We start from the raw sequence: 24,793 nt of genomic DNA, 5'->3' as shown, positions 1-24,793 counted from the left end.
ACTAGTATTCACCTAGGGTAACAAAACTCTTTCATTAATGAGTAATTGATGAAAATGAAAATCATTTGTTAACAACTATTTCACCTAGAAAACAAATGGATTTCAGAAGAAAAAAAACTATTTCTTTATTCATTTTCAGAAATATATTTCCTGGCATGTACCAGCATTATGCTAGTCTTATTTATTTATTTTTCTTATTTCTTATAAACCTGAAGAAAACCAGGAATCCATCTTTGTGTTTACCTATTTTCTCCTATACAAATAATACTAATAACCAATACTTGTACCTAATTTTAGTGGTTACAAATATCTTCATGTACACCATTGTATGTGTTCTTCAAAAAATATCCTATTTGGTAAAACTGATTTTCATTTTTTATGATGTCCAGAATAGGTTCTAGAGAATACAGAAACTAGCTTAAGCTAATACAACTTTTTCAGGTTACAGTCAAAACCAGAATACAACAGATTCTCGGACTACAAGTCTAATGCCAGTCCGTGTATCTTGGATCTCTTCCTAGAGTCCTAGGTCTAATTTTATATACACATATATTTGTAAAGTAGTACCTTATTCTCTAGAGCTATAGCATGATATAGAATAAGAGTAATCCCCCAACACACACAACCCAGCCCTGTTTTTTTAAATGTCACAGTCAGAGGGCCCAGGAAAATGTTACAGCTAAGATATTTCTTTCTCAAGGGCTTAATCTTGACTTTGCTTCAGTGACATTTGATTACTTCCTAAGTGAAAGAGAAAAAGAACACTTCAAGTCTTATAAATGTATCAGCTTTGCAGCAGCATATCTTCTGAAATCACAATTCACCTATACTCTTATCTCACTCTTGGTTATTCAACCTAATTAGATGTGTAGACAAGAATGAACTTCAAAGTGAAAACCTGGCAGGTTAACATTCTTCACTGACAGAAGACTCCTTCTCCCCTCCCCCAACCCCCCCATGGCCCCCTCCCCACTCTGGTCTAATTCCTGTCACTAATTTTTAGAGGATGATAACAGGAAGGACACTGAAATTATTAAAAACAAAATGAAGTACTGAGCTATCTATGCCATAGCATGGAACTCATTCTAAGGAAGAAAAATTCCAGAAAAAAAAAAAAGTTTCCTTAGAGGAATAAAATGGATGTGAATGTCTTTTTCCAATGTAAAAAAACAGTGCCACTGGCTACAATTATAGTCTTGGTCAATATCTTAATATACAGAGATTCAATTTTATTAAAAGATTTTATTTTTTTAATGTTTATTTATTTATTTTGAGAGAGAGAGTGTGTGTGCATGCATGCATGAGCAGGGGAGGGGCACAGAGAAAGGGAGAGAGAATCCCAAGCAGACTCCACACTCAGCATGGAGGCCTATGTGGGGCTCCATCTCATGAACCGTGCGATCAGGACCATATCTGAAATACAGAGTCAGATACTTAACAGACTGAGTTACCCAGGTGCCCGTATTAAAGGATTTTATGAATACAAGGGAACTAAAATTCTAGAAAGAAGTTAATATGAGAATGTTTGCAGAAATTATTTTTATCTATGTCCTTTTGCTGATTGTCAAACATTTGTCAAAATGTTCCTGAAGTCAGGTTGAGACTGGGATGATGCATAGAAGAACTAACCACAAAATGAAACAGCAGCACTCACAATGAGACACATACACTAGTCTTAGCAGCTGTCAGTGGTCTCCCTTTAATGTTGAACACTTCACTGAATTGAATTGAATGTACTGACACAGTATATGGCAAACTGGAGTGTTCACATTTAGAACCTCTCTGCGGAATCAGTTCATCTGAGAGCAATATTTACAAACATATGTTTCTCAGCCAGATATAGATTCCAAAAGCGTGTTGTTTCCTCTATATGGAAATATAAACAGCATTAGGAAAAAAAAAGCCCTAGGAAACACTGCCATAAAGGAAACTTTTTTAAGCTGGTATTTCCCAAATTTAAGCATAGAACTTAGTTTTTCTTTAGGCTTTTTTTTTTTTTTCATATCACACCTATTTTATCTCTTGAAATTACTATTTCACTCTATACATTTAGGTGAACATTGGTCAAGAATAAGATAATCTTTGGGGCACCTGGGTGGCTCAGTTCGTGAAGAATCCAACTCTTGGTTTCAGCTCAGGTCATGATCTCATGGTTTGGTGAGTTTGAGCCCCACACAGGGCTCTGTACTGACAGCACAGAGCCTGCTTGGGATTCTCTCTCTCCCTCTCTCTCTCTGCCCCTCCCCTGCTCATGTGGTCTCTGTCTCCCTCAAAAATAAATAAACTTAAAAAAAAAAGATCTTTATAGTTCTCAAATATTCACCAAGGAAATGTTCCATGTAGAGGTGGAAAGACTTAGTTTTAAGGTTATAAATGCTTTACATGGTATATGAGATTATCCCTACGGTAATTTTTACAGAATGGCCGATGAATCCCTAAATCTCTACAAATGCCAATAGCAGGGTAAGAAACAGAGCTCCTGTTTCTGTGGTACCCTTAATGTTTAAGTTCCCCAAATCATGAGAAACACTCCTAACACTAATGCCACATAAGAACACCAGAGCAAACAAAAAGTTTCTAGAGAAAGTTTCTAGAGAAAATAAACCCCTTTGGAGATCTTATTATATAGAGCAGCAGGGAGTGCACCTTGAACTGTCAACCCACTGCACTGGCAGGATGTGCATAGTTTACTGAAAAAAACAAAAAAACAAAAAAAAACAAGCCACAGAAGACACTAGGGAAATCAATAAGGAATCCAGGAGAAAACCGGATTAAATTCGAAAACCATGTGAAGACAATAAAAACAATATAAATTATAATTAACAAAGTACTTTCAGAATCTCTTTTTTGCAAAGTAGAAAATTTAAAATTGGAATACACAATGTTAGGCTCTGTGTTGACATAAATTACATTATATATAATTACTAACTGGATTACTTATTATTTAAATTTGAAAATATGCAACGTGGATGGAACTGGAGTGTTATGCTAGGTGAAATAAGTCATACAGAGAAAGACAGATACCATATGTTTTCACTCTTATGTGGATCCTGAGAAACTTAACAGAAGACCATGGGGGAGGGGAAGAAAAAAGAAGAGGTTAGAGAGGGAGGGAGCCAAAACATAAGAGACTCTTAAAAACTGAGAACTGAGGGTTGATGGGGGGTGGGAGGGAGGGGAGGGTGGGTGATGGGTATTGAGGAGGGCACCTGTTGGAATGAGCACTGGGTGTTGTATGGAAACCAATTTGACAATAAGTTTCATATACAAAAAAATAAAAAAATAAATTTGAAAATATGTTAAAAATCACTTGCTGAAGAATAAACAACAGGAACTCAAAAAAAAAACTAGCAAGGAAAGTCATTTACATATATGAGCAGTGCAAAATTAATACAGAGAGATATAAAGTTTGTAAACTAATGAAATAAGATTCTTGACTTTGGTAAAAGAAACAATAATTTCCATACCCAACTCCACATTTAGAGTAGGCAATTCCCTGGGACTTTATTTTTATTTATGCATTTATTTACTTTACCTTTTGGCCCCTTTTACCCATTATTTGGATTATTTAAACAAAAGTACTGCCACTGGAAGCTTTATGTTTTTTGTCATACACAAAAGTGAACTTTATTAACACTTATAAACATTATGCTAGAAAATGAGGAAATAAATGGTCTTGGATAAGGAGATTATTGTAAAGATGTAGTTCTCCCCAAATTTGTCTACAGGTTTAATGTAATGGCAATCAAATGTTTACTGAGATTTCTTTGAAACTTGACAAAAAAAATTATTCTAAGTTTTTTCCATAAGGATAAACAGGTGATAAAAGGAAATAAATCATTTAAAAGATCAGGAAAAGAAAGAAATAGAATAATAAAATGTAAAACTATAGGATTTAAAATGTATAGCACTGGAATAAGACCTAAAATACAGATCTATGTAACAGAATAGATTTTGTCTGAATACAGCCTGCAAAAGTAAATAGCTACAGAATGATTATTATTATTGAATGAGAAGATGGGAAACTTGCTAATTAGATGAGGGGAATCAAATTAGATTATAATTATATAGCAAAAAAGCAAAATCTGGATGAATTAAAGGAGTAAAAGAAAAAGATGTCTATTTACATGTAACTCTTTCCCCATTACAAAGAAGAATATGTAGTTGAATTTTTTGATTGATTTCATTATGTGGGAAGACTGAAAGTGTAGAACCAATGGGAGAAATTAAAAAAAAAGAAAATGTCTCATATAATTAATGGGTAAGTAAAATTAAAATATACGCAGACATATAAATAATACAAATATAATAAAGTTGTTATTTGGCATTCAGGTGATTTTCAACTTTTCAGTATTATAAACAATACAATATTTTGATTCTTTCTTTAAATGATCTCAGCAGAATTGGAACTACTGGGTCAAAAGGGGGCTAATTTCTAAGTTTCTTTATGTATTACACAAACTGCTTTTCAGAAATTATGTTGTGATTTGTATTCCTTGAAGCAGTATGTGTTCAAATTTCACCATGGTTTCAATGAAAAATAAAGACAAAAAGGAAAACAAAAACTTAGGCGGCTGTCATTTAAATCAACATCTATTTGAATATTAGTGACTATGAACATATTTGCAATCATTCTTTGGCCACCTGTACCTACTCTTTGTGAACTGTTCACATTTTTTTTTTAATTTTTTTTTTTTAACGTTTATTTATTTTTGAGACAGAGAGAGACAGAGCATGAACGGGGGAGGGGCAGAGAGAGAGGGAGACACAGAGCCGGAAGCAGGCTCCAGGCTCTGAGCCATCAGCCCAGAGCCCGACAGGGGCTCGAACTCACGGACCGCGAGATCGTGACCTGAGCTGAAGTCGGACGCTTAACTGACTGAGCCACCCAGGCGCCCCTGTTCACATTTTTTTTAATGTTACAAAGAAATTGAAAACAAAGACTTTGAAGTCAGATACAAGGAGGTTCAGCTTCACCCTTAAGCAACTGTCTTGATTTTGTGTAAGTTAATTTTTCTGAATTGTAATCACCTCAATTCAATTAGAATAACACCTACATGATGGAGCTGTATCAAATGAAATAAAATAATGAGACTTAGGATGCTGACATAAATACTAGTACACAGAAAAAAGTCAGGAACCTATTTGTATTGGGATGCTAGTAGTAGTTGCTGATTTCAGTTAGTTTTTTGGTATTAAGATAATTCATATTTTATCATCTTTATCATAACTGTTATGATTAATTTAATGGAATTTTAAAATATTATTTAAGCAAATTAATATTTTTTAAGCTGTAGATTTTTAGGCAACTTCATTATTTCTAATGCCTTAGATATTTTCCTATTCATCAAGGTGCAAGTGGGATGATTAATATAGTGTACAAAGAGATAAACATCCTATCATAAATTTTCAGGGAATTATTAGCTTTGTAAAGATGCAATTATTTTTCATGGTTATGAATAGCTTTAGCATACTATTTATTTTTAATTTTCCAAAACCTTCTTTGACTCACACACTTACGTATTAATTAAGTGGTATGACTTTTGACCATTCACAATCTCAAAGATAAAATATTTTACAAATTGTACTTCTATGTTATGGAATGAAAGCCGGTGAAGACGTAATGAATATATATAAAGGTTATACTATCCATGTGTTTCTATCAACTTGCTAAAATTTGTATCCAAGTTTTTAATTGTATAATTATTATTAAATATGTATTAAGACAACAGACATACAATTTCATCATCTCTGAAATACAAAACCATATAGAAGGACAGAATATAATGCAGAAATCCATACCTTTTGTGTGACTCAGGCCACTAAAACTGAAAGCAGAAGTCTGCCTGAAGAACTTATCCCAGTGATGGTCAAGGATGAGATGCCTGGGCTTTTCCCGACCTAATAAAAATATAAAGAGATATTCTTCAATGTCACATTCAAGAGGAAAAATAGCAGGAGAGACTGAAAGAGAATCAAAACTCCCCTCTAGTGGGAAATTTCTCAGATAATTATTTTTCCAAGTATATTTTAAGATGACATTTAAATGCCATTTTTGAAGAACATAGCCAACATTATAAATGGTTTTCTCTATAATATTATAAAATCAACTCATACATTCTTAGAATTTTAATTTAAACTACTCAAACAATAGATATGAATGAGAGCCTGTTTGAGCCCTCTATCTAAAAATGGCTGGCAGTAGTTAATATTTACATATGCATAAATGAATATGCATTGACAGTAATTTAAACCAATAAATACAAAACCAATTACCCAAAACATACTAGCTACATAACAAGTACTTGCTTTTAGTGCTACCATATATAAAAGATAAAAATTTCTGTCGGCACAAGCATTTATATATAATTTTAAATACACTGTCCTTGGAAAGAAATGTGAGTGCATGATATAACCCCCATGAAGAGGATTTTTGTAACACTTGGTAAAATTGTACATTTATTCACCATTTTGCCCATCAATACTACTTACAGAAATACACCTTAAATACACATCTCAAACATGAAACAATATATACGTAGGGGCATTATTTGTATAGCAATACGTACTGGGGCATTACTTATATATATATGAGTATATATATGTATATATATGTGTGTATATATGTATATATATGTATATCATGTATATTTTTATATAGCAAATTATTAGATACTCCTTTATCCCTACTGTCATTTTGTTTTGCTCTTCAATAAAACTATTGGTGTCTGGAAAAGAATCCACTTATATCTAAACATTTGAATAAAATCACTAACACTGCATTTAAATTTGAATTTAGCAAAAAGAGTAAATAATCTCAAGACTATAGCTATTTTAGTTGAAAAGAAATCAAAACAGCTATATTATATGCATCGACTACTGCGTCATTCATTTATGTAACTTTTAGGTATATAATCTGTAAGTGATATTTCACAAATAGAATACCACAATGTATATATGTTTTTGTGTATGTATATTACAGATCTAGTAGTTTTGAAATGTGCATATGACAGTTTTCAGCACAAAACAGATGATCAGTATATAATCAGTGACTGAATATTCAATTCCTGCTCTACCAACATATGCCAGCACTGAAATACTCATTTAGGTAGGAATAAAGCTATGAATGAATATAACCCCTGCCATTAACAAGCACAAATTCGCAGGTCTGGAATGTGGTTATATGAGCAAGGGCACACACATACAAATAATGGAGATGTGTCCTTAAATTCCTAATAGGTACATCAGGCCCTAATTTGTAATGTGTTGACTCAAACCCACCCATGGCTACCTTTCCTTTTTCCACCTTTATTCCTGGCTAAATAGGGTGGAACCTTGACAGCAGGGGCTGGAGTGGAGGGCATTATTATTGATCAGAGAGGATTGTGGGAACTGAGTCCACTGATACCAGTCACTGAGCAAGGGTACATGTCGAGGCTGATCAAGGAGGCCAACACAGGAAGTCCAAGCATGTGTTGATGAGGCAGAACCAGGGTCTGATGGCAGAGTTAAAAAGAGAAAGGAGAGATCTGAGGAGCTGAGAAAATGTGAAAGGAGTGGCAGTCAGAGGTATTTCCTGAGGTCCTTTGATTGGATGAAGGGAGGCCTCTTTACTGAGATCTTAAGGGGAAGAAGCAAAAAGAGAGGCAAGTGCAATTCTTTACAGCCTCATCAGTATGGGGCTTTATAAGCACCATCTGTAAGCAGACAACTTAGAATGCCAGTTAGGTGGCCCTGGAGAAGACAGCTAGACGTGATGAGTTCAAGACACTGTTCAATCACTTACTCACTGCATGGTTTTGGGAAATTTCTAAGCCTCAGGTTCCGTATCTGAGAAGTCTCCAAGAGTCTTTTTTTAAAGATTGGGTATAGTCACATTTACAGAGCTCAAGCCTGGTACAAAAGTGAGTGTATAACAAATGCGAGTGCCCTAGGTTATTTGAAGCTTTTGTGAAGTAGTATCCTGCTCCTCATGGGACTCATTAACGGTCTGTTTTGGAGATGTCTCTACTATTCTCTTAGCGTTTAGGCCATCTCCCCTCTAGCCTCCCTATCCCACCCACCATTTAAAGGTTGCATGAAGTAAGATATGAATAGACCCCTGGAATATAATCTTTTCAACACCTTGCCTTGTGTAATGTTCAACTGAAAAAAACTTAGAGACAGGGCGCCTGGGTGGCTCAGTCGGTTAAATGTCCAACTTTGGCTCCAGTCATGATCATGATCATGATCAAGTCATGATCACAGTTTGTGGGTTCAAGCCCTGCATCAGGCTCTGTGCTGGCAGCTCAGAGCCTGGAGCCTGCTTCAGACTCTGTGTCTCCCTCCCCGTCTGCTCCTTCCCCACTCGCACTCTCTCCCTCAAAAATAAATAAACATTAATTTTTTTAAAAAAAAAGCTTAGACACAACACACAATAGAATTAAAGAATTAAATAGAATTTAATGAAATAGAATAAAAGATTCTTAAATGTCAAAGGGCAGCATTTCTGAAATAAGTTATTAAAATGGAAATAGCTAAAATCTCAGCAGAAGAAAAGACATTAGACAATTGGCAATATAAAAGTTTGAGAATGAGTTTGCAATTCTAAAAACATTGCCTTCTTGGAAAAACAGTGCATTCTGAAAGATATCTTTTCCTATATATCTTGTATATCTATTATATCTATCTATCTATCTATCTATCTATCTATCTATCTATCTATCTTTCTATTGAAAGAGAAATCAGGAACGCTGGATCTGAAATACTGTGAGACTTCTCTCACTCAGCAACCACCAACTTGGTGTTATGACTCTTGCTACCAACTTCTGTAAGGGGATTCTGTGAATTCTGTAGCATCTGTAGAAACGATGATCTCTTCTTTTGAAAGATAGCAAGGGATTGCACAGTCCTTTCATGAAATAATTTTAAGATATTTTCAAATATTTAAATTAGAAGGTCTTAATTTAGTACCTTTTTAAATTAGTATATTTGGCATACATGTTAAATATTTTTATCCTTATTGTCAGTCATGTTTTCTTGTGGTCCCTTCAATAATTCAAGCCAAATTATGAGGCCCAGTCGCCAAGAATATGAATATAAGACACGAACATGGTGGCTAGAAAAAAAACAGAACCCACAACAGAAAGAAGGAAGAGGTTATGACAGAGAGAGAGAGACAGAGACAGAGACAGAGACAGGGAGAGACAGAGAGAGAGAGAGAGAGAGAGAGAGGGACTTCAGTACTGAGAAAAGGCAAGGAGAAATATTTTCATAAAGGAAAGGGTGAAAGTGAAAAAAGGAAAGATACCAGAGGTTGGTGTCATTCTTGGTCCCTGGTCTCCTCAGGTTGAAGGAAGGGGGAGTATCTGAGGGTCTAAACATTTACTCAAGAGAGAGCAAGTTTATTAAAAATACTGTTTTAAAATACAAACCGGGTGGCTCAGTTGGTTGACCGTCTGACCTTTGGTTTTGGCTCAGGCTGTGATCTCATGGTTTGTAGGTTCAAGCCCTGCATCGGGATTTGCACTGACAGTGCAGAGCCTGCTTGGAATTCTGTCCCTCTCTTTCTCTCCTTCTCCAGTTAGTGATCTTGCTCTCTCTCCCAGAATTAATAAATACATATTTAAAAAAATACAAAAGACTAATAAGTCTTTCATTGTCAAGCTTACTGTTTTTTCCTGTTATATATCAAAAGTGTTTCAGACCAATTAAAGAAAAAAAACAAGCCACAAATTACTTCATAATTTATTCAAAAAATTTTTATGTTTATTTATTTTTGAGAGAGAGAGAGACAGACAGACAGATAGACAGAACCTGAGCGGGGGAGGGGCAGAGAGAGTGAGGGAGACACAGAATCTTTAGCAGGCTCCAGGCTCTGAGCTGGCAGCAACAGATCCCAATGCCGGGCTCGAACTCACGGACCGTGAGATCATGACCGGAAGTCAGACACTTAACCTACTGAGCCACCCAGGCACCCTACATAATTTATTTTTTAATGTTAACGATCTTGATCCAATATGTTTTTATAACATTCACATCCTTCTGAAGTGATTTGCCTGCAATTGTCTTGAAAATTCCATTTCTTGGACAGATCCATTTATCAGCCTTGTATGTTGTTCCCACACCAGGAATTCCGAACCCCAGAAGTGGTACGAACTTCAGAACGGTATTTTCTTGGTGCCTAGCTAAATTTGTAGTTTCTAATTCCAGCCAAATGCCTTTTGTATTTTAATTTTGTCAGCTCCACCCTCCATTCCCTGCAGCAATTACTTTAAATCATTGTGCTACTATTCAAATCTACTCTGTCACTGGTCGTCAGATAAAAATATAAATGTAACCGCACTTAATTCCAAAGCCCTTCTAGCACCCTAACAATTTATCTACAGCCACGTTTGTTTTACCCTACCTCCACCTGTCCAAAGGTAGAAATGCCCCTCTTGTTCAAGGCTATTCCTTCTCCTTCAAGTCTGATCCCGGTCCTCCCAGAGCCATACCCATCAGTTAAGCCCTACCTCTTTTACAGCTTTAACTTCTGCTCAATCCTGTCTTCTTCTTTCTGCCTATACAAATGCTCATGTCTTCCATATTAAAATGCTGACTTCCTTGAGTCTATAATCAACTTTTTTTTTTTTAAAGAAAACTTTTTAAAAAAGTATTTATTTTTGAGAGAGAGAGAGAGCATGTGCAGGAGGGAAAGAGAGGGAGAGAGAGGATTCAAAGCGGGCTCCACACTGATAGCAGAGCACCCGATGCAGGGGTGAACTCAAACTGCAAGATCATGACCTAGGCAGAAGTCAGACGCTTAACTGACTGAGCCGCCCAGGCGCCCCTACAACCACCTTTTGCTAATTACTGACGTGTCTCTCCTTCTCATCACAGCCAAGGTCTTCACAAGACAATTGTACATTAGATGACAGTATGTTCTTAATTTTTACTTAATTATTTTATACCAAGAGCAGGAGGAGGTGATCAGGAAAGACAAAAACTTCAACAAGTAAACGATGCTGTTCAGCTTCAGCATTAATCAAAAAATAGTAATCTGCATTCATGATAAAATACAATCTGCCTCTATCAGACTGATGGAGATTAAGGAGAATGCTACTAGTCAGGGTTTACAAGGTTCAGGAAAAGAGGGAATGTCTGTAATTGACTCCTCATAGGAGCATGAATTGCAACAGTACAACCATCCTGGAGAGTAACTTGGTTATTTATATCAAAAACCTTAACATGTATGCATTCCTTTTGGCCTAACAATTGAGCTACATAAAATGAATTATGCCAGCAGTAGTAGTGTTAGTCGATGTAGTAATAATATTTGAAAAGAGAAAATTAGTAATGTCCAATATTAGATTTAAAATGTGCTTCAGAAAACTTATAAAGACTTGGTTTCGATTTTAGAACCTCATTATTTGGTCTTTTAATAAAAAGTGATCAGAAACTCTACAAGATCTAACTTAAAAACATGTATTTGTAACATGACATGGAAAAAAAACTCAAGTTTTGTTAGACCCAGAATTTAATCCAAATATGCTATTTATAAAGAAAAGAGGGTGCATCCATTGTGGAACACAGTGTGAAGTTTCCTCAAAAAGTTAAAAATAGAACTACCCTATGATCCGCTATAATCACACTACTGGGTATTTACCAAAAAAATACAAAACCACTAATTCAAAGGGATACTTGCACACCTATGTTTATATGATGATGATACTGAGTGATATATGAAATTACTGAATCACTATCTTGTGCATCTGAAACTAAGAGAACACTGTATGTTAACTATATGGGAATTAAAATTTTTAAAAAGGAAGAAAAGTGGGAAATGAAACAAAATCAGAATACTAGAATTTCTAAAAACTTTTAAGGAATAAGCATTGGCATAGTTGAGTCAGGTCATAAAAATCTTACAAATCTACTAATTTACATATTTGGTTTTACAGATAAAATTGGAAGAAATTGACTTGGTACAGAGATTTCTAATTTCTTTTTTTTTTAATTTTTTTAAATGTTTATCTATTTTTGAAGGATAAAGAGACAGAGCGTCAGTGGGGGAGGGGCAGAGAGAGAAAGGGAGACACAGAATCTGAAGCAGGCTCCAGGCTCTGAGCTGTTAGTACAGAGCCTAATGTGGGGCTTGAACTCATAAGCTGTGAGATCATGACCTGAGCTGAAATCTATGCTTAACTGACTGAGCCACCCAGGCGCCCCTAGACGTCTAATTTCTGATTCTGGCTCCACCATTTGTAAGCTGTGATTTCAGCCAAGATACTTCATCTCTCACATGTTGTTTTCTCTTTTACAAAATGATGGTGTTGAAATAGCTAATGGATTCCTAAAGTGTCCATTATCTCTAAAATGCTTGGATTCTGTGATAAAACAGGTTTCATTAATAATTACAAAATAACATACGTAATATATATTTAAAAAAACTTACTTGTTAGTATGATATCGATTAGAACATCTTCCTTGGTGGGATTTTGGAAAGTTATAACAACAGATGATTGAAGACTGAGGTATGCGGTTATTCTTTTTATGTCTATAGGCTGGGGGAATAGTCCTATTCCAGAGAGGAAGAATCTCCATTCTGTAAACTGTTTAAAGATAAACATTCATGATACATATATCCTAATCATGTACATCTTATTGGCAACACTTAGTAAATGTAATATGCATAAAAATCTTGGCAGGTAAGAGACATTTTGTTGTTAATATTAATATGCAGTTATATTTTTCCTTTCTTTTCCAAATTCTTTTTGATTTCACTGAAATTTCAGTGTATTTCTACACTTAAAAAAAGGGGCAAAAGACCCATACTCAAAATATTAAACATATTTCTATGCATAAAAGTTTGTTTATAGCAACATAAAAGAGAAATCTTAATGAAAACCTTGCATTTCTATTCAAGGTTTTTTAAGAAATCAATTTGTCTAGCAAACTGGATACTAAATATTGCATGAAGTTTCCAAAATCTTAGGGTGAATTTCAAGTGAAATTCAGATAGTTATCACATGAAGGCAAAGATGGTGAGGCACAGATTGAAGCCCCATTAAAAGGAAGTGTGCACAATTGCATGGCATATTATTTATCCCCACCGTCTAGTACAGTGTACGTTCTGGTAGGACAAGATGGGGAGAAGAGCTCAAAAATTATGTGAAGGAGATCACACGTAGCCATTGTTCTTATCTGGGTTTCGTAAGCCTGTAAAGCACTGTTTGAAAATGTTCCCTTTGTGTTCATTTAGAATGAAAGTCCCGAAAGTACAGCAGACTCTGACTCAGTTCTCTGCACTGAATACTTTGCTAATGTTACAGATGAATAAGGAGGTCACTAAATGAAAACCAACACAAAATAACCTAGTTTATAATGTATTAAACTACATAAATGTGTCCAAGCCTAAATTCCAACAAAAGAGGGAAACTTTTAAGACTGTTTCAAATGAGGATAGGTGATGAAGTAAATCCATAAAATGCTGTGTCTGCATAGGAAGGATTAAAGGGAAGTTTTACCTGCATTTATCTTCAGATGACTGCATTACTTTTAGTTAGACATTTTACTAACAACATACAAGTACACTATGTTTTCACTTATGATGTCCTACCTTGATTACACACAACTGAATGACTGGGATTAAGCATCAGGGTTCAATTACATTAACAACTGTTTTACATAAATTACTTACTTCTTTTGGCTACTTGATAAAATTCAATCCTGAAGGACAGAAATAAAGTTACTTTAAACCACTGGGAGTGAACCAAACTACAAAAACAAGGAGGCCAATGTCAGTGTGTTCATGTTTTGCCATATGGCCTGGAATACTGGAGCTTCTAAATTAAACCATATCCCATATTACTGAACGCTAGTATCCAACAACTGCTCTGGCATTGCTTAAATTATCCCCTTGGGTTCAGGGAGGGGAAACTAAAGAGTATCCAAATGAACATGTGCATTAAAAAATAGAGACATATTTAGCCCATCTTTATCTCTAACTTTTTTGAATGAAGACACAGCAAACCCTTTAAAGATCCAATTCCCATGTTTCTGAAAGATAATTAGTGGAGGTAAAAGATAGCAAATCTCGCTTACACACTAAGCAGAGCTCAAGGACAATACAGCCTCCTAAGAATTAACAAAGTTTTCATAGACACAGGCTGCAAGAATCACAGATTCATGCTGGGTAATCAAACCAGTCTGACTTTATGTCTTCTTTCATTTTTGCTATTCTGACCTCTAGATACAGCAAGTCACACGATCAAATATGAATGACATAATGGCAACTATGTGAAAATAAAATTAAAACAACTGAAAACCAAGAAAGAAAATCTAAGAACATCAGTCTGGTCTCTAAGAGAAGGCCTGATTGCCAGGTTTGCAGCCTACTATTGTTGCTCTTATTCGGTTACACTGTAACACAATCTCATTTAGAGACTCTGGTAGCATATTTACAGTAGTTCCTGATATTTACAGTAGTGAAGCCCTAGGCAAAGTAACCTCAGGATTCAAAATGCGCACAAACAACTTTAGAGCGAAGTTGGAGTTTTACAAAGCAGGGGCTCTTTACCTGGCTCCAAACCGGAAATGAATGAAATGAATGATAAACTATAGCCACTTCCTTTAGTTCAACAAGGACAAACGATCAGAAATAGTTCAAATTTATCATATAAGGACTGACATTTGTAGACTTTAGATTAAGCAGCTACTCATTTGTGTGTGCCAGGTCAACTACATAAGAGAGGGATAGAAACCTACATTAGTGTTTCCCTAATGGTTAAAAGTTACTGTGTACTTTTAGAAAAGTAAAACCTTTAACTTTATTTTTAAAAATATCTTCTTTAGATGGCTACATATAAATAATACCATATACCATATTTCCAGAAGTTCATTCAATTAATACTTTCCAAGAAACTGTTTTTGCTGGCTAAACAGCTAAACACAGTTTTTGCTGTGTGGATGAATTAGATAAAAGAGGAAGTCCCGAATGATTCAGGGATAAAATGAAAAAGAATGGCAAAGAAAATAAAAAGGAAAGGCAAGAAAAATCTTAACAAGGCAGCACATTGAAAAAGTTGAAGGGGTCTGCATCCGGGAGCTGAAAGGATAAATGAATTATTGATTTAAATCTAACCACAGGTAAATCTTTGGAGATGTGCTACAACTTCGAAGGAGATGCTCAGGGTGACTGAAATCAAGCACCAGTGTTAATCTGAGTTACAAAAGTTGTGTTGATTACATACTTGTTTAAGTTCTTTTGTGTTTGATACAGAATTTCACGGGGTGCCTGGTTGGCTCAGAGGGTTAAGAGTCCGAGTTGGGTTCAGGTCATGATCTCATGGTTCACGAGTTCGAGCCCCGCGTCAGGCTCTGTGCTGACGGCTCAAAGCCTGAACCCTCCTTCAGAGTCTGTGTCTCCCTCTCTCTCTGCCCCTCCCCCACTTGTTCTCTCTGTCTCTCAAAAATAAATAAACATTAAAAAAAATTAAAAACAAAAGAATTTGACATTCAATTTCTAGGCTAGGATTTTCTAAAGCTGAGATGTAGAACTGAAAGTAGAGTTGCACTGCTGATGTGTCAGACTCTTTGAATTGATACAATTTCCACCAGAAATGCAAGCAACTAAATTGTCCCTAATGATTAAGATGAAGGGGCCAGGCCCACTATGAAGCAATGATTTAAAAGATCTGCCTTGTGGGGTGCCTGGATGGCTCAGTTGGTTAAGTGTTCAGCTCTTGGTTTTGGCTCGAGTCATGATCTCATGGTTTGTGTGTTCAAGCCCTGCATTGGACTCTTTGCTGAGAGAGAGAGAGAAAAACACAGCATGAGCGGGGGAGGGACAGACAGAAAGGGAGACACAGAATCTGAAGCAGACTCCAGGATTCAAGCTGTCAGCACAGAGCCTGACGTGGGGCTCTAAGCCACGAACTGTGAGATCATGACCTGAGCCGAAGTTGGACGCTTAAATAACTGAGCCATCCAGGCGCCCCTGAAAGTAGCTTCTTTAGACACCTCCACATGCACAATGTATACTGCATTTCCAAAAGTTCATTTAATTAATAATTTACAATCCACTTGTTTCACTTGCAAAAAATGTGAAATGAATGAATTACATTTACTTATTTATTGATTTTGAAATTTAATTGACTTTACTTGGTCCAAGAATACTTTGTCATACCTGAGCACAGTGGAAGATGATAGAAGCTTGATGACCAGTTCTTCCAAGAGCAGAAGGACAGAAATGAACAGATACCTCTTTGGTGGAGTGAGGAGGTATGGTCAGCTGTGTAAATTTAGAGAGAAAAAGAAAGAGAAAGAAAAATCGATACTTTTATTTGAGTCAGCACCTTTGCATGCTAGGTATATGCCAGACTGATATTCACGTGATTAGTGTGTTACCTTGTACACATTATCCGTTCCCAGTATGCCTGCTTGGGGCATACTGGTATAACAGCCATGGTAAACAGTGTTTAGTGGTGTTTGCACCATGTTCTTCTCCCAGACAATGACCACATGGAGTCACTTGCTCTATACGAGGAAAGCAGGATTAGGTTTTAAAGCTGAGTAAGAACCCTGAATAGTAGAAATATTTAAGAACCCATAGCTTATTGATCATCCCGATACATGTTAAACCTCTGGAAACCTAACTTGTAGCTTTGGCGATGTCAAACGAAATGAACTCATTCTAAGCATAGATGTAAGGAAGGCTTCTTTAGTGTACAATGAAGTGTTCCTTTTTGTCCGATCACATTCACATTCCAGGTGTGACCTGTTAGAATAACCTGAGTCTGAACAGTATTAGAATGAGTCACCTCTTTAGAGATTGTGAAAGCCAGCAAGTCCATCACAATATAATAAGGATTTGAGTACCTGGGTAATCACAATGCTATACCGTGAATAATATAATATCTAACATCAACACTTACAGAATGATAAAATGAGAGGGCACATGTCTGAAAAGTAAGTTTATTTTTTTCACTACTGTATTTTGCCAGATAACTTTTGAAAATGTAAAACTGTAAAATAGCAGTGACATTCAAATCCTTGTAGAAGGTAGTACTTAGAGCTTAATAATAATGTTCTGATCATGACCATGAAATACAAATACAAACACAAACTTAATTTTATATTTAGAACAGAGGCAGCTCCTTACTAGATATATGTATGGTTTATCTACAGCAAATATTTATATCTTAGGTTGGCTCTCCCTCTGACAGTTAATCACTTAAGTTCATGCACACATAAGGAATATAAATTAATTTCAATATCAACCTTAGTAAAAAAAATAAGAAAAGTTGTATTTCATATTTTCTTTCAATTTAACAAATATGAAAAAAGTTCTCTCTCTCTCTCTCTATATATATACATATATATGTATAATATATATATATAAAATCATCTATTTCATTGGAAAAATTATATAGTACTACATTAACTTGGATTTTAATTCTAGTTCTACCACTTACTGACCACATGGGTTTTTTTTAGCCTCTCTGGCCTCAGATTCCTCTTCACTAAATATATGTCAGAAACATGCGGTGAAGATAGAGGTAGTGTATACAACCAAGCGGTAACTCAATAAAATTCCCTTATTTCCACCTGAAATTCACTGAAAAATCCCATGTTACAAGAAGGAAAGATAAACGCCACTGGTTGGAATTTATCTGCAGCAAATATACTGGCTTAGTATACTGGGATATAGACAATATATTAAATATAGGACCTTTGTGAAACTTAAAAACATTTAATTACAAACAAGTGTCATCACGATAACTGATGCCAATACGTGAGCTTAAACCGGATCTTAATTCAAGAGAGAAAGATAATTGAGGCAGGTGAATAAACTCAAATTTGGACAGAATACTAGATGATGTGGGAGATTAATTACACTATTAAGAAATATAATCTGAAGTATTTAGTGTTGAAATAGCACAATGCCTACAACTTACCTTCAGACTGAACATTAAGAAATGTAAGAGAAAGAGAGAGAGAAAAATATAGCAAGTCATTAATATAAGAACCAAGGTAGAAGGTGTAAGTTTGTGCATTGTATTAGTCTTTCAACTTCTCTATATGTTTGAAAATTTTTATAATATATAGTTGAAGGGAAACAAGTTTTTATATCATTATTTACCTTGATAATAAGTCTATGCTTACTTATTGAAGCATTTATGAGTAATCATCAATATTTTAAAATCTTTACTTATGTAAACATGAATTCTATGCAACCAAGCCAAGAATAAAGTTAGATATGTGTGTGGGTGTGTGTCTCCCTTTCTAGTATATAGTTATATGTACGATATGTATTATATAGTATATATATATTATAGTTACCACTAATATGTGCTCCTATTTGTTCTATGATATATAGTAGTATTTTTCTCATCTATAAATTTATTTTTGAGTTGTTTCCCAGTATTCAAGTTAAGTACATATTCAGGGCTCAAGAATATTTTATAAGTGTATAAAAGAATGAACATACTAGAAACCATGGTTAAAATGTTAAAGAAGGAGACGCCTGGATGGCTTACTCAGTTAAGCATCTGACTCTTGATTTTGGCTCAGGACAAGATCTCAAAATTCATGAGTTAGAGCCCCGTGTCAGGCTATGTGCTGACAGCATGGATCCTGCTTGGGATTCTCTCTCTCTCTCTCTCTCTCTCTCTCTCTCTCTTTCTCTCTCTCTCTCTCTCTCTCTTTCTCTCTCTCTCTCTCTCAAAATAAACAAATAAACATTTTAAAATGTTAAAGCAGAAGCTATATGCTTCATTATGCAATATACTGCATTTGTTTTCCCCCGGACTAAAGTTTATATTCTTCTGCAAAAATAATGATATAAAAGATATAAGAAGCACCACTTTCTAATGAGAAATTTCAGTTATTTGTAAACTATATCCTGACCACCATATTCTGGCTAATTTATGGAGAATATAGTGTTAAGTAATATAAGCATGTGTGTATAGTTATTCTAAGATTAAACTACATACAATTTTAGCAATACCATACTTAGTGATATCTCATTTGACACACTATGGCAGTTAAGAACTAATTTCATATCGTGGTATTATTAGCTGGTAACCAGTGATTTACAAGAGACAGGTATTAAGATATAAATGAAATAACATAGATTTCTTAAACAATCATTAAACAGCAAAGAGTAAAAGCCTTTACTAAAATACCATATCTACTTAGTAGGGCTTCATGATTTAGTGTGAGATCCTCTGAAGAAAATAATCTATCACAATTACCATTTTGAAGTTTACCTGAAAACACGGTTTTGGTATTCACTGTACATATTTGGTATCATATGTTTGTAAACAAAGATATTGCTGCTAAACCTTTAGATTTTGTTTTGTTACTTGTGGGAGGAGAAAAGTGACTGGGGCCCACTGACTGGTTCTAGTCGCTGCTAGGGATCAAGGAATGAGAAAATGGGATAGAGAAAGGAGAGAGGGTGAGAGCTGTCCACACTGTTTACAAGTGGGGGAGGGGAGGTGGGCAGGAACTCAAGAAGGGCTGGAAGGCTGCCTCCTGGGACCCTGGAAACACAGGACTGCTGAGTCAAAATCATACTACTAGGAAATTATTTCCAAATCTGATTCCTAAAATGGCCAAAAATAAAGCACAATCAGTTTATTTAGAGTTCAGTGATCATGAGTATGACTCTAGCATAGAGAATTTTAAAATTTTAGATGGACACGATATTGGTTTGTTTTGATAAATTAAAATTAGGGGGGATATATATGTATATAAATTCTATTTTTAAATTTTAAGCATTTAAAACCTTATGAATAAATCAAATGCTAATATTCCATGGTGTCCCAAACTCAGTATTGGAAAATGCTCTAGTAGTGGTAGGTAACTTGGCTTTCCAAATATACTTACCACCGATCTGTGAACATCCAAGACAAAATTTTCAGGATTACTGTTTGTTGCTTGCAATTCTAAGGTTTCGTGTGTGGGATTAACTAAAGAAATCATCTGAGCCATGCACCTGGGAGGAAACACAAAGCCAGTAAACTTGTTCAATGATAATTTTATAAACTTGATGACTATTAATGGGTTGAACTGCATACCCAAAAAAGATATATTTAAGTTCTCACTCCCAATAACTCAGAATGTGACCTGATCTGGAAATAGGGTCACTGCAGGTATAATTAGGTAAGATGTGATCATACTGGAGTAGGGTGGCCCTTAATCCACTATGACTGGTGTCCATATAAGAAGATAATGTGAAGACACATGAGAAAATGGCCATATAGCAATGGAGGTGGAGATTACAGTGATGCGCCCCTACATCAAGGAATACCAAAGATTTCTGGCAAGCGCCAGAAGCCACAGATGAAAGAAGGATTCTCTCTTATTGGTTTCAGGGGGAACATGGTCCTGCTGAAAACCCTGAATTCAAATTTCTAGCCTCCAGAACTGTGAGACAATACATTTATGTTGTTTTAATCTACCCAGCGGATGGTACTTGTTATGACAGGCCTAGAAAACTAACATAATAACTTGTGTGAGTTTCAAAATAAGAATAATCATATATGAACTAATGACATTTTGCTAAATTAGTCCCTGATTTTCTATTTTTGAGACCAAATGTTATTCCACCCTGGGTACTAGAATATATTCCAGTTTTAGGAGCAATATTTACTCATTATTTTATAACTGTTAAATTCAGCCAAAAAAGTTAACATAGTCTAGACATAATAACAAAGAGTAAAAAATTCACAAAGTTCTGTCCATTACATTGAAAAGATCCAGACTAATGATGAGTAAATGCCCTCCCCCCAGAAATGTAGCTGATATTTACACTAAAAGCAAAGAATAATCAAGAGCGTTCATAATTCTCACCCCGCTATCATTTTTAATACCTTTTGATGTATAGCATGAAAATTGTCATCTTGCAAAAATGCAAATCAAACCACACTGGGATACCACCTCAAACCTGTTAGGATGGCTGTTATTAAAAAAAAATAGTATGTGTAGGCAAGGATGTAGAGAAAATGGAATAGTGGTCCACTGATGATGGGAATGTAAACTGGTACAGCCACTATGGCAAACAATGGGGGGAGGGTTCTCAAAAAATTAAAAAATAAAACTACTATGTGATCCAAAAATACCACTTTGGACTATATTTCCAAAATAAATTAAATCAGTATCTTAAAAAGATATCTGCATTTCCATGTTAATTGCAGCATTATTCACAATAGCCAAGATATGGAAATAACCTAAATGTTCTTCCACAGAGGAACAGATAAATAAAATGTGATATATACAATGGAATATTATCCAAACGTAAAAAAAGAAGGAAATCCTGACATTTGTGACAACATGGATGATCCTAGAGGACATTATGCAAAGTGAAAATAGTCAGACAGAGAAAGACGAATGCAGTGTGATCTCATTTATACGTGGAATCTAAAACAGTGAAAAATAGTCTTGTGGGAATTAAAATCAATTTCACTGCAAAGATTAATATAACTTGATGACATCTGAAATGGGCAAAGGTGCAAAAAGTAAGAGAGGTGTATGTAGCCTGTGATTGCCAGTGGACCAAGGGGCAAATATGTAAACTAAAGAGGTACTTGATTCATTGTTCATCCAGAAAAATGTTTTCAAAGGAACTGAATCTAATAAACCTTTTTTTAATTGCTAGTTTCCCCAATAATGAGAAATGAAGTTTACAATTATAAATGTGTATACTGAGGATTGTTTTTTTTTTTTTTTTTTTAGTGCTTATTTATTTTTGAGAGAGAGAGAGACAGAGTGAGATCAGGAGAGGGGCAGAGAGGGGGAGACACAGAATCCCCGAAGCAGGTTCCAGGCTCTGAGCTGTCAGCACAGAGCCCAATGCGAGGCTCGAACTCAGGAACTGTGAGATCATGACTTGAACTGAAGTCGGACACTTAACCGACTGAGTCACCCAGGCACCCCAATATACTGAGGATTGTTGATGCACATATTATTTAGGGACAGAATTAAATTTCTTGAGTTAAAACGTTGTTATACTTTTTCCTTGGGTTCCATATTCCTCATAATAAAATATTTTGTTATCAAGATGGTCTCAAACTTGTTAATACAGAATAACAAGGGAAAACTAAAATAATATTACCTGTCAAATCAATGAAAAACAAGAAGGTAATTTTCTTAAATGTTGATTTATTTATTTTTGAGTGAGAGTGTGAGCGGGGAAGGGGCAGAGACAGAGGAAGACAGAGAATCTCAAACAGGCTCCATGCTGTCAGCAGAGAGCCTGATGCAGGACTCAAGCTCATGAACTTTGAGATCATGACATGAGCCAAAACCAAGTCAGATGCTTAAGTGACTGAGCCACCAGGTGCCCCAACGAGAAGGTAATTTTAATGTGAACCAAGTGGTAGCACCTTAAAAACCATTTCCAGAATGAAGTGTACATGTGAACTCTGCATTATTTTTTTGACTTCTTATGAGTCTTAACCTCTTTTAAAATAAAAAGACACTTAAAAAAAAAAAGACAGTGTCAAATGCTGGGGATGAGAAACTATTGTGAACCACGGAGAAGAATGAACTTTCTATAAAATAATAAAACAAAAAATTCCTCCAATATGTAAAGGTTCCTGAGGTGACTAAATTCAATTAATTTCATTAATTTAATTCTGCAAATTAATTAGTAAGTGATCACTACCTGTCATTCTGAAATTCATTAATAATCATCTGTAAGGCAAACAACAAATTAAAGCTTTCTCTGACTTATAAGTGCAGAGTCCTGGGGCGCCTGGGTGGACCAGTGGGTTAAGCCTCAGACTCTTGGTTTTGGACAGCCTTCAGCTCAGGTCCCAATTTCAGGTCATGATTTCATGGTTCACCCACGTTGGGCTCTGTGCTGACAGCGTGGAGCCTGTTTCAGATTTTCTGTCTCCCTCTCTCTCTGCTCCTCCACCCCCCTCAAAATAAATAAAGATTAAAAAAATTTTCAAAATAGAAGTGCAGAGTCATACTAACTCCACTCATCTTTGCTTACACTTGATATAAACCTAGGGACTACATAATGTACCTCCAATATGAATATTTCCACTGCACTGGAGGCTTTTTAGCAAACTTCATGCTCATCATTCAGATGTTTAACAGAAATCTCAAATTTACAGGTCCCAAACTGAGCTCTTGATACCTACCCTCACACCAGCTCTTCTTATAGTCTCCTCTATCTCAGTTGATGTCACATCCTTAGTTCCAGTTGGTCAGGTCAAAACCTTTAGTGTCATTCATGCCCTGCTGTTTTCCTTATGCCTCAAATAGTAGTAGTCATTAGCTCCAATTTAAAAAATAACCCATAACTGAACACTTCTCTCCACATTCACTGGTAATACTCTGGCCCAAGCCGCTATCACCTTGGTCCTGAATTAGTGTAATGACCTCCTAACTGATATTCCTCTCACATCACATGCAGGTATCAATTCCAGGTAGATTGTACATATAAATATAAGAGGTCGAGACAAGATATTTTTCTAGAAAGAACAGTGAAGTTCTTAATGACGTTGGAGTATGGAAGAACAGGAGAAAAGAAAAAGGTAGAGAAACGACATTAAAATTAAGAATTTAATTTTGTTAAAAGACTCTATTAAGGGACTGAAAGGGAAACTCACAAGATAAGAAGGAATGTTTGCAACATATATAACCCACAAAGGTTTGTATCTAATATATATAAAGACTTATAAAGATATAAAGGAAAATACAAACTAACAGAAAAATGGTGAAGGGACATGAACGGGCACTTCAAAAAAGCCTATATCAAAATGGTCAATAAATACATGGCAGATACTCAACCTCATTAGTCATGAAGGAAATGTAAATGAAAGGTATATTGATAAACCACTTTATACACATCAGAATGGTCAAAATTAGTCTTACCATACCCACGTACTTGAGAATGTGAAGCAATTACAATTCACGTATGGCCGGTGGGAGTGTAAATAAATACAACCAATTCTGAACTCTGTCATCATCCACTACATTAAAGTGATATTGCATTCCTATGTTTGTACCCAAGAAAAATAGGCATAAATATGCAACAAAAGCATAAACAATGTTACATACAACACGTTTCATAATATACCAAACGGGGGGAAAAAAACACAAAAGTCTATTAACAATAAGAAGGATTTTTTTTTTTTGCAGGAACGAAAATAAATGAAGAATCGTACATAGAACAATATGAATGGGTCAATAAGTCCCGAATATCATTCAAATATGAGTGAAACAAGCATCAGAGAAAGTTTTGAATAGGAAAAAAGGAGTACAAAATTTATAATTAAAGAAAAAGACCATGACCTCTTAAAATGACCATTCATATCTCAAGTATATCACAAAAAATATTACCAACACGAAATAGGAACAGAACATTATAATAAAAAAAAAACCACATAAATCAAACATCCAAACAACAACAAAAATGGTCTTGGATGTTGACAGCTGACCTGAAAATTCAACAGAAAGATTGGAAGATAAATTCAAATAAATCTAACTTAATCCAAAAGCACAAATGTTGGTAAAAAAGGCCAAACTATAAGAAAATTAAAATAGCCCCCAAGTTCTAAAACTAAAACATGGCTGTTTTAGGAAGAGACAAAATAGAGAGCATAATCTGAGACTTCCAGAAACTGAAAATCATGTGTTTCCATATTGAAAGGAACCCCAACCACCTAGATAAATGTATGAAAATAGAGCCACACCAATTTATAGCATTAAAACATTTTAAAGACACTGAGTACAATTAATGGCCAGACAAACTTCCAAAGAGGATAAGGATCCATAATAAGGCTGGCTCACAAAATAGTTATTATCAAAC

The 24,793-nt window shown here is 35.3% G+C and overlaps 1 protein-coding gene across 1 annotated transcript in view; it reads right to left on the bottom strand.

Moving 5' to 3' along the window:
• CFAP47 (cilia and flagella associated protein 47) overlaps positions 1 to 24,793 on the bottom strand; it is a 550,869-nt gene that overhangs the window by 94,336 nt on the left and 431,740 nt on the right. The window contains exons 56-59 of the mRNA XM_030305764.1: positions 19,855 to 19,963; positions 16,148 to 16,252; positions 12,416 to 12,572; positions 5,803 to 5,901 (exon numbers count right to left, since the gene is read on the bottom strand). Of these exons, the coding sequence (XP_030161624.1) occupies positions 5,803 to 5,901; positions 12,416 to 12,572; positions 16,148 to 16,252; positions 19,855 to 19,963 (470 nt within the window). The remainder of the gene's footprint in view (positions 1 to 5,802; positions 5,902 to 12,415; positions 12,573 to 16,147; positions 16,253 to 19,854; positions 19,964 to 24,793) is intronic.

The sequence above is a fragment of the Lynx canadensis genome, chromosome X (genome assembly GCF_007474595.2).
Source record: "Lynx canadensis isolate LIC74 chromosome X, mLynCan4.pri.v2, whole genome shotgun sequence".
Taxonomy (NCBI): Eukaryota; Metazoa; Chordata; class Mammalia; order Carnivora; family Felidae; genus Lynx; species Lynx canadensis.
The sequence above is the reverse complement of the archived record's forward strand: the minus strand, read 5'-3'. Positions and strand labels throughout refer to the sequence as shown.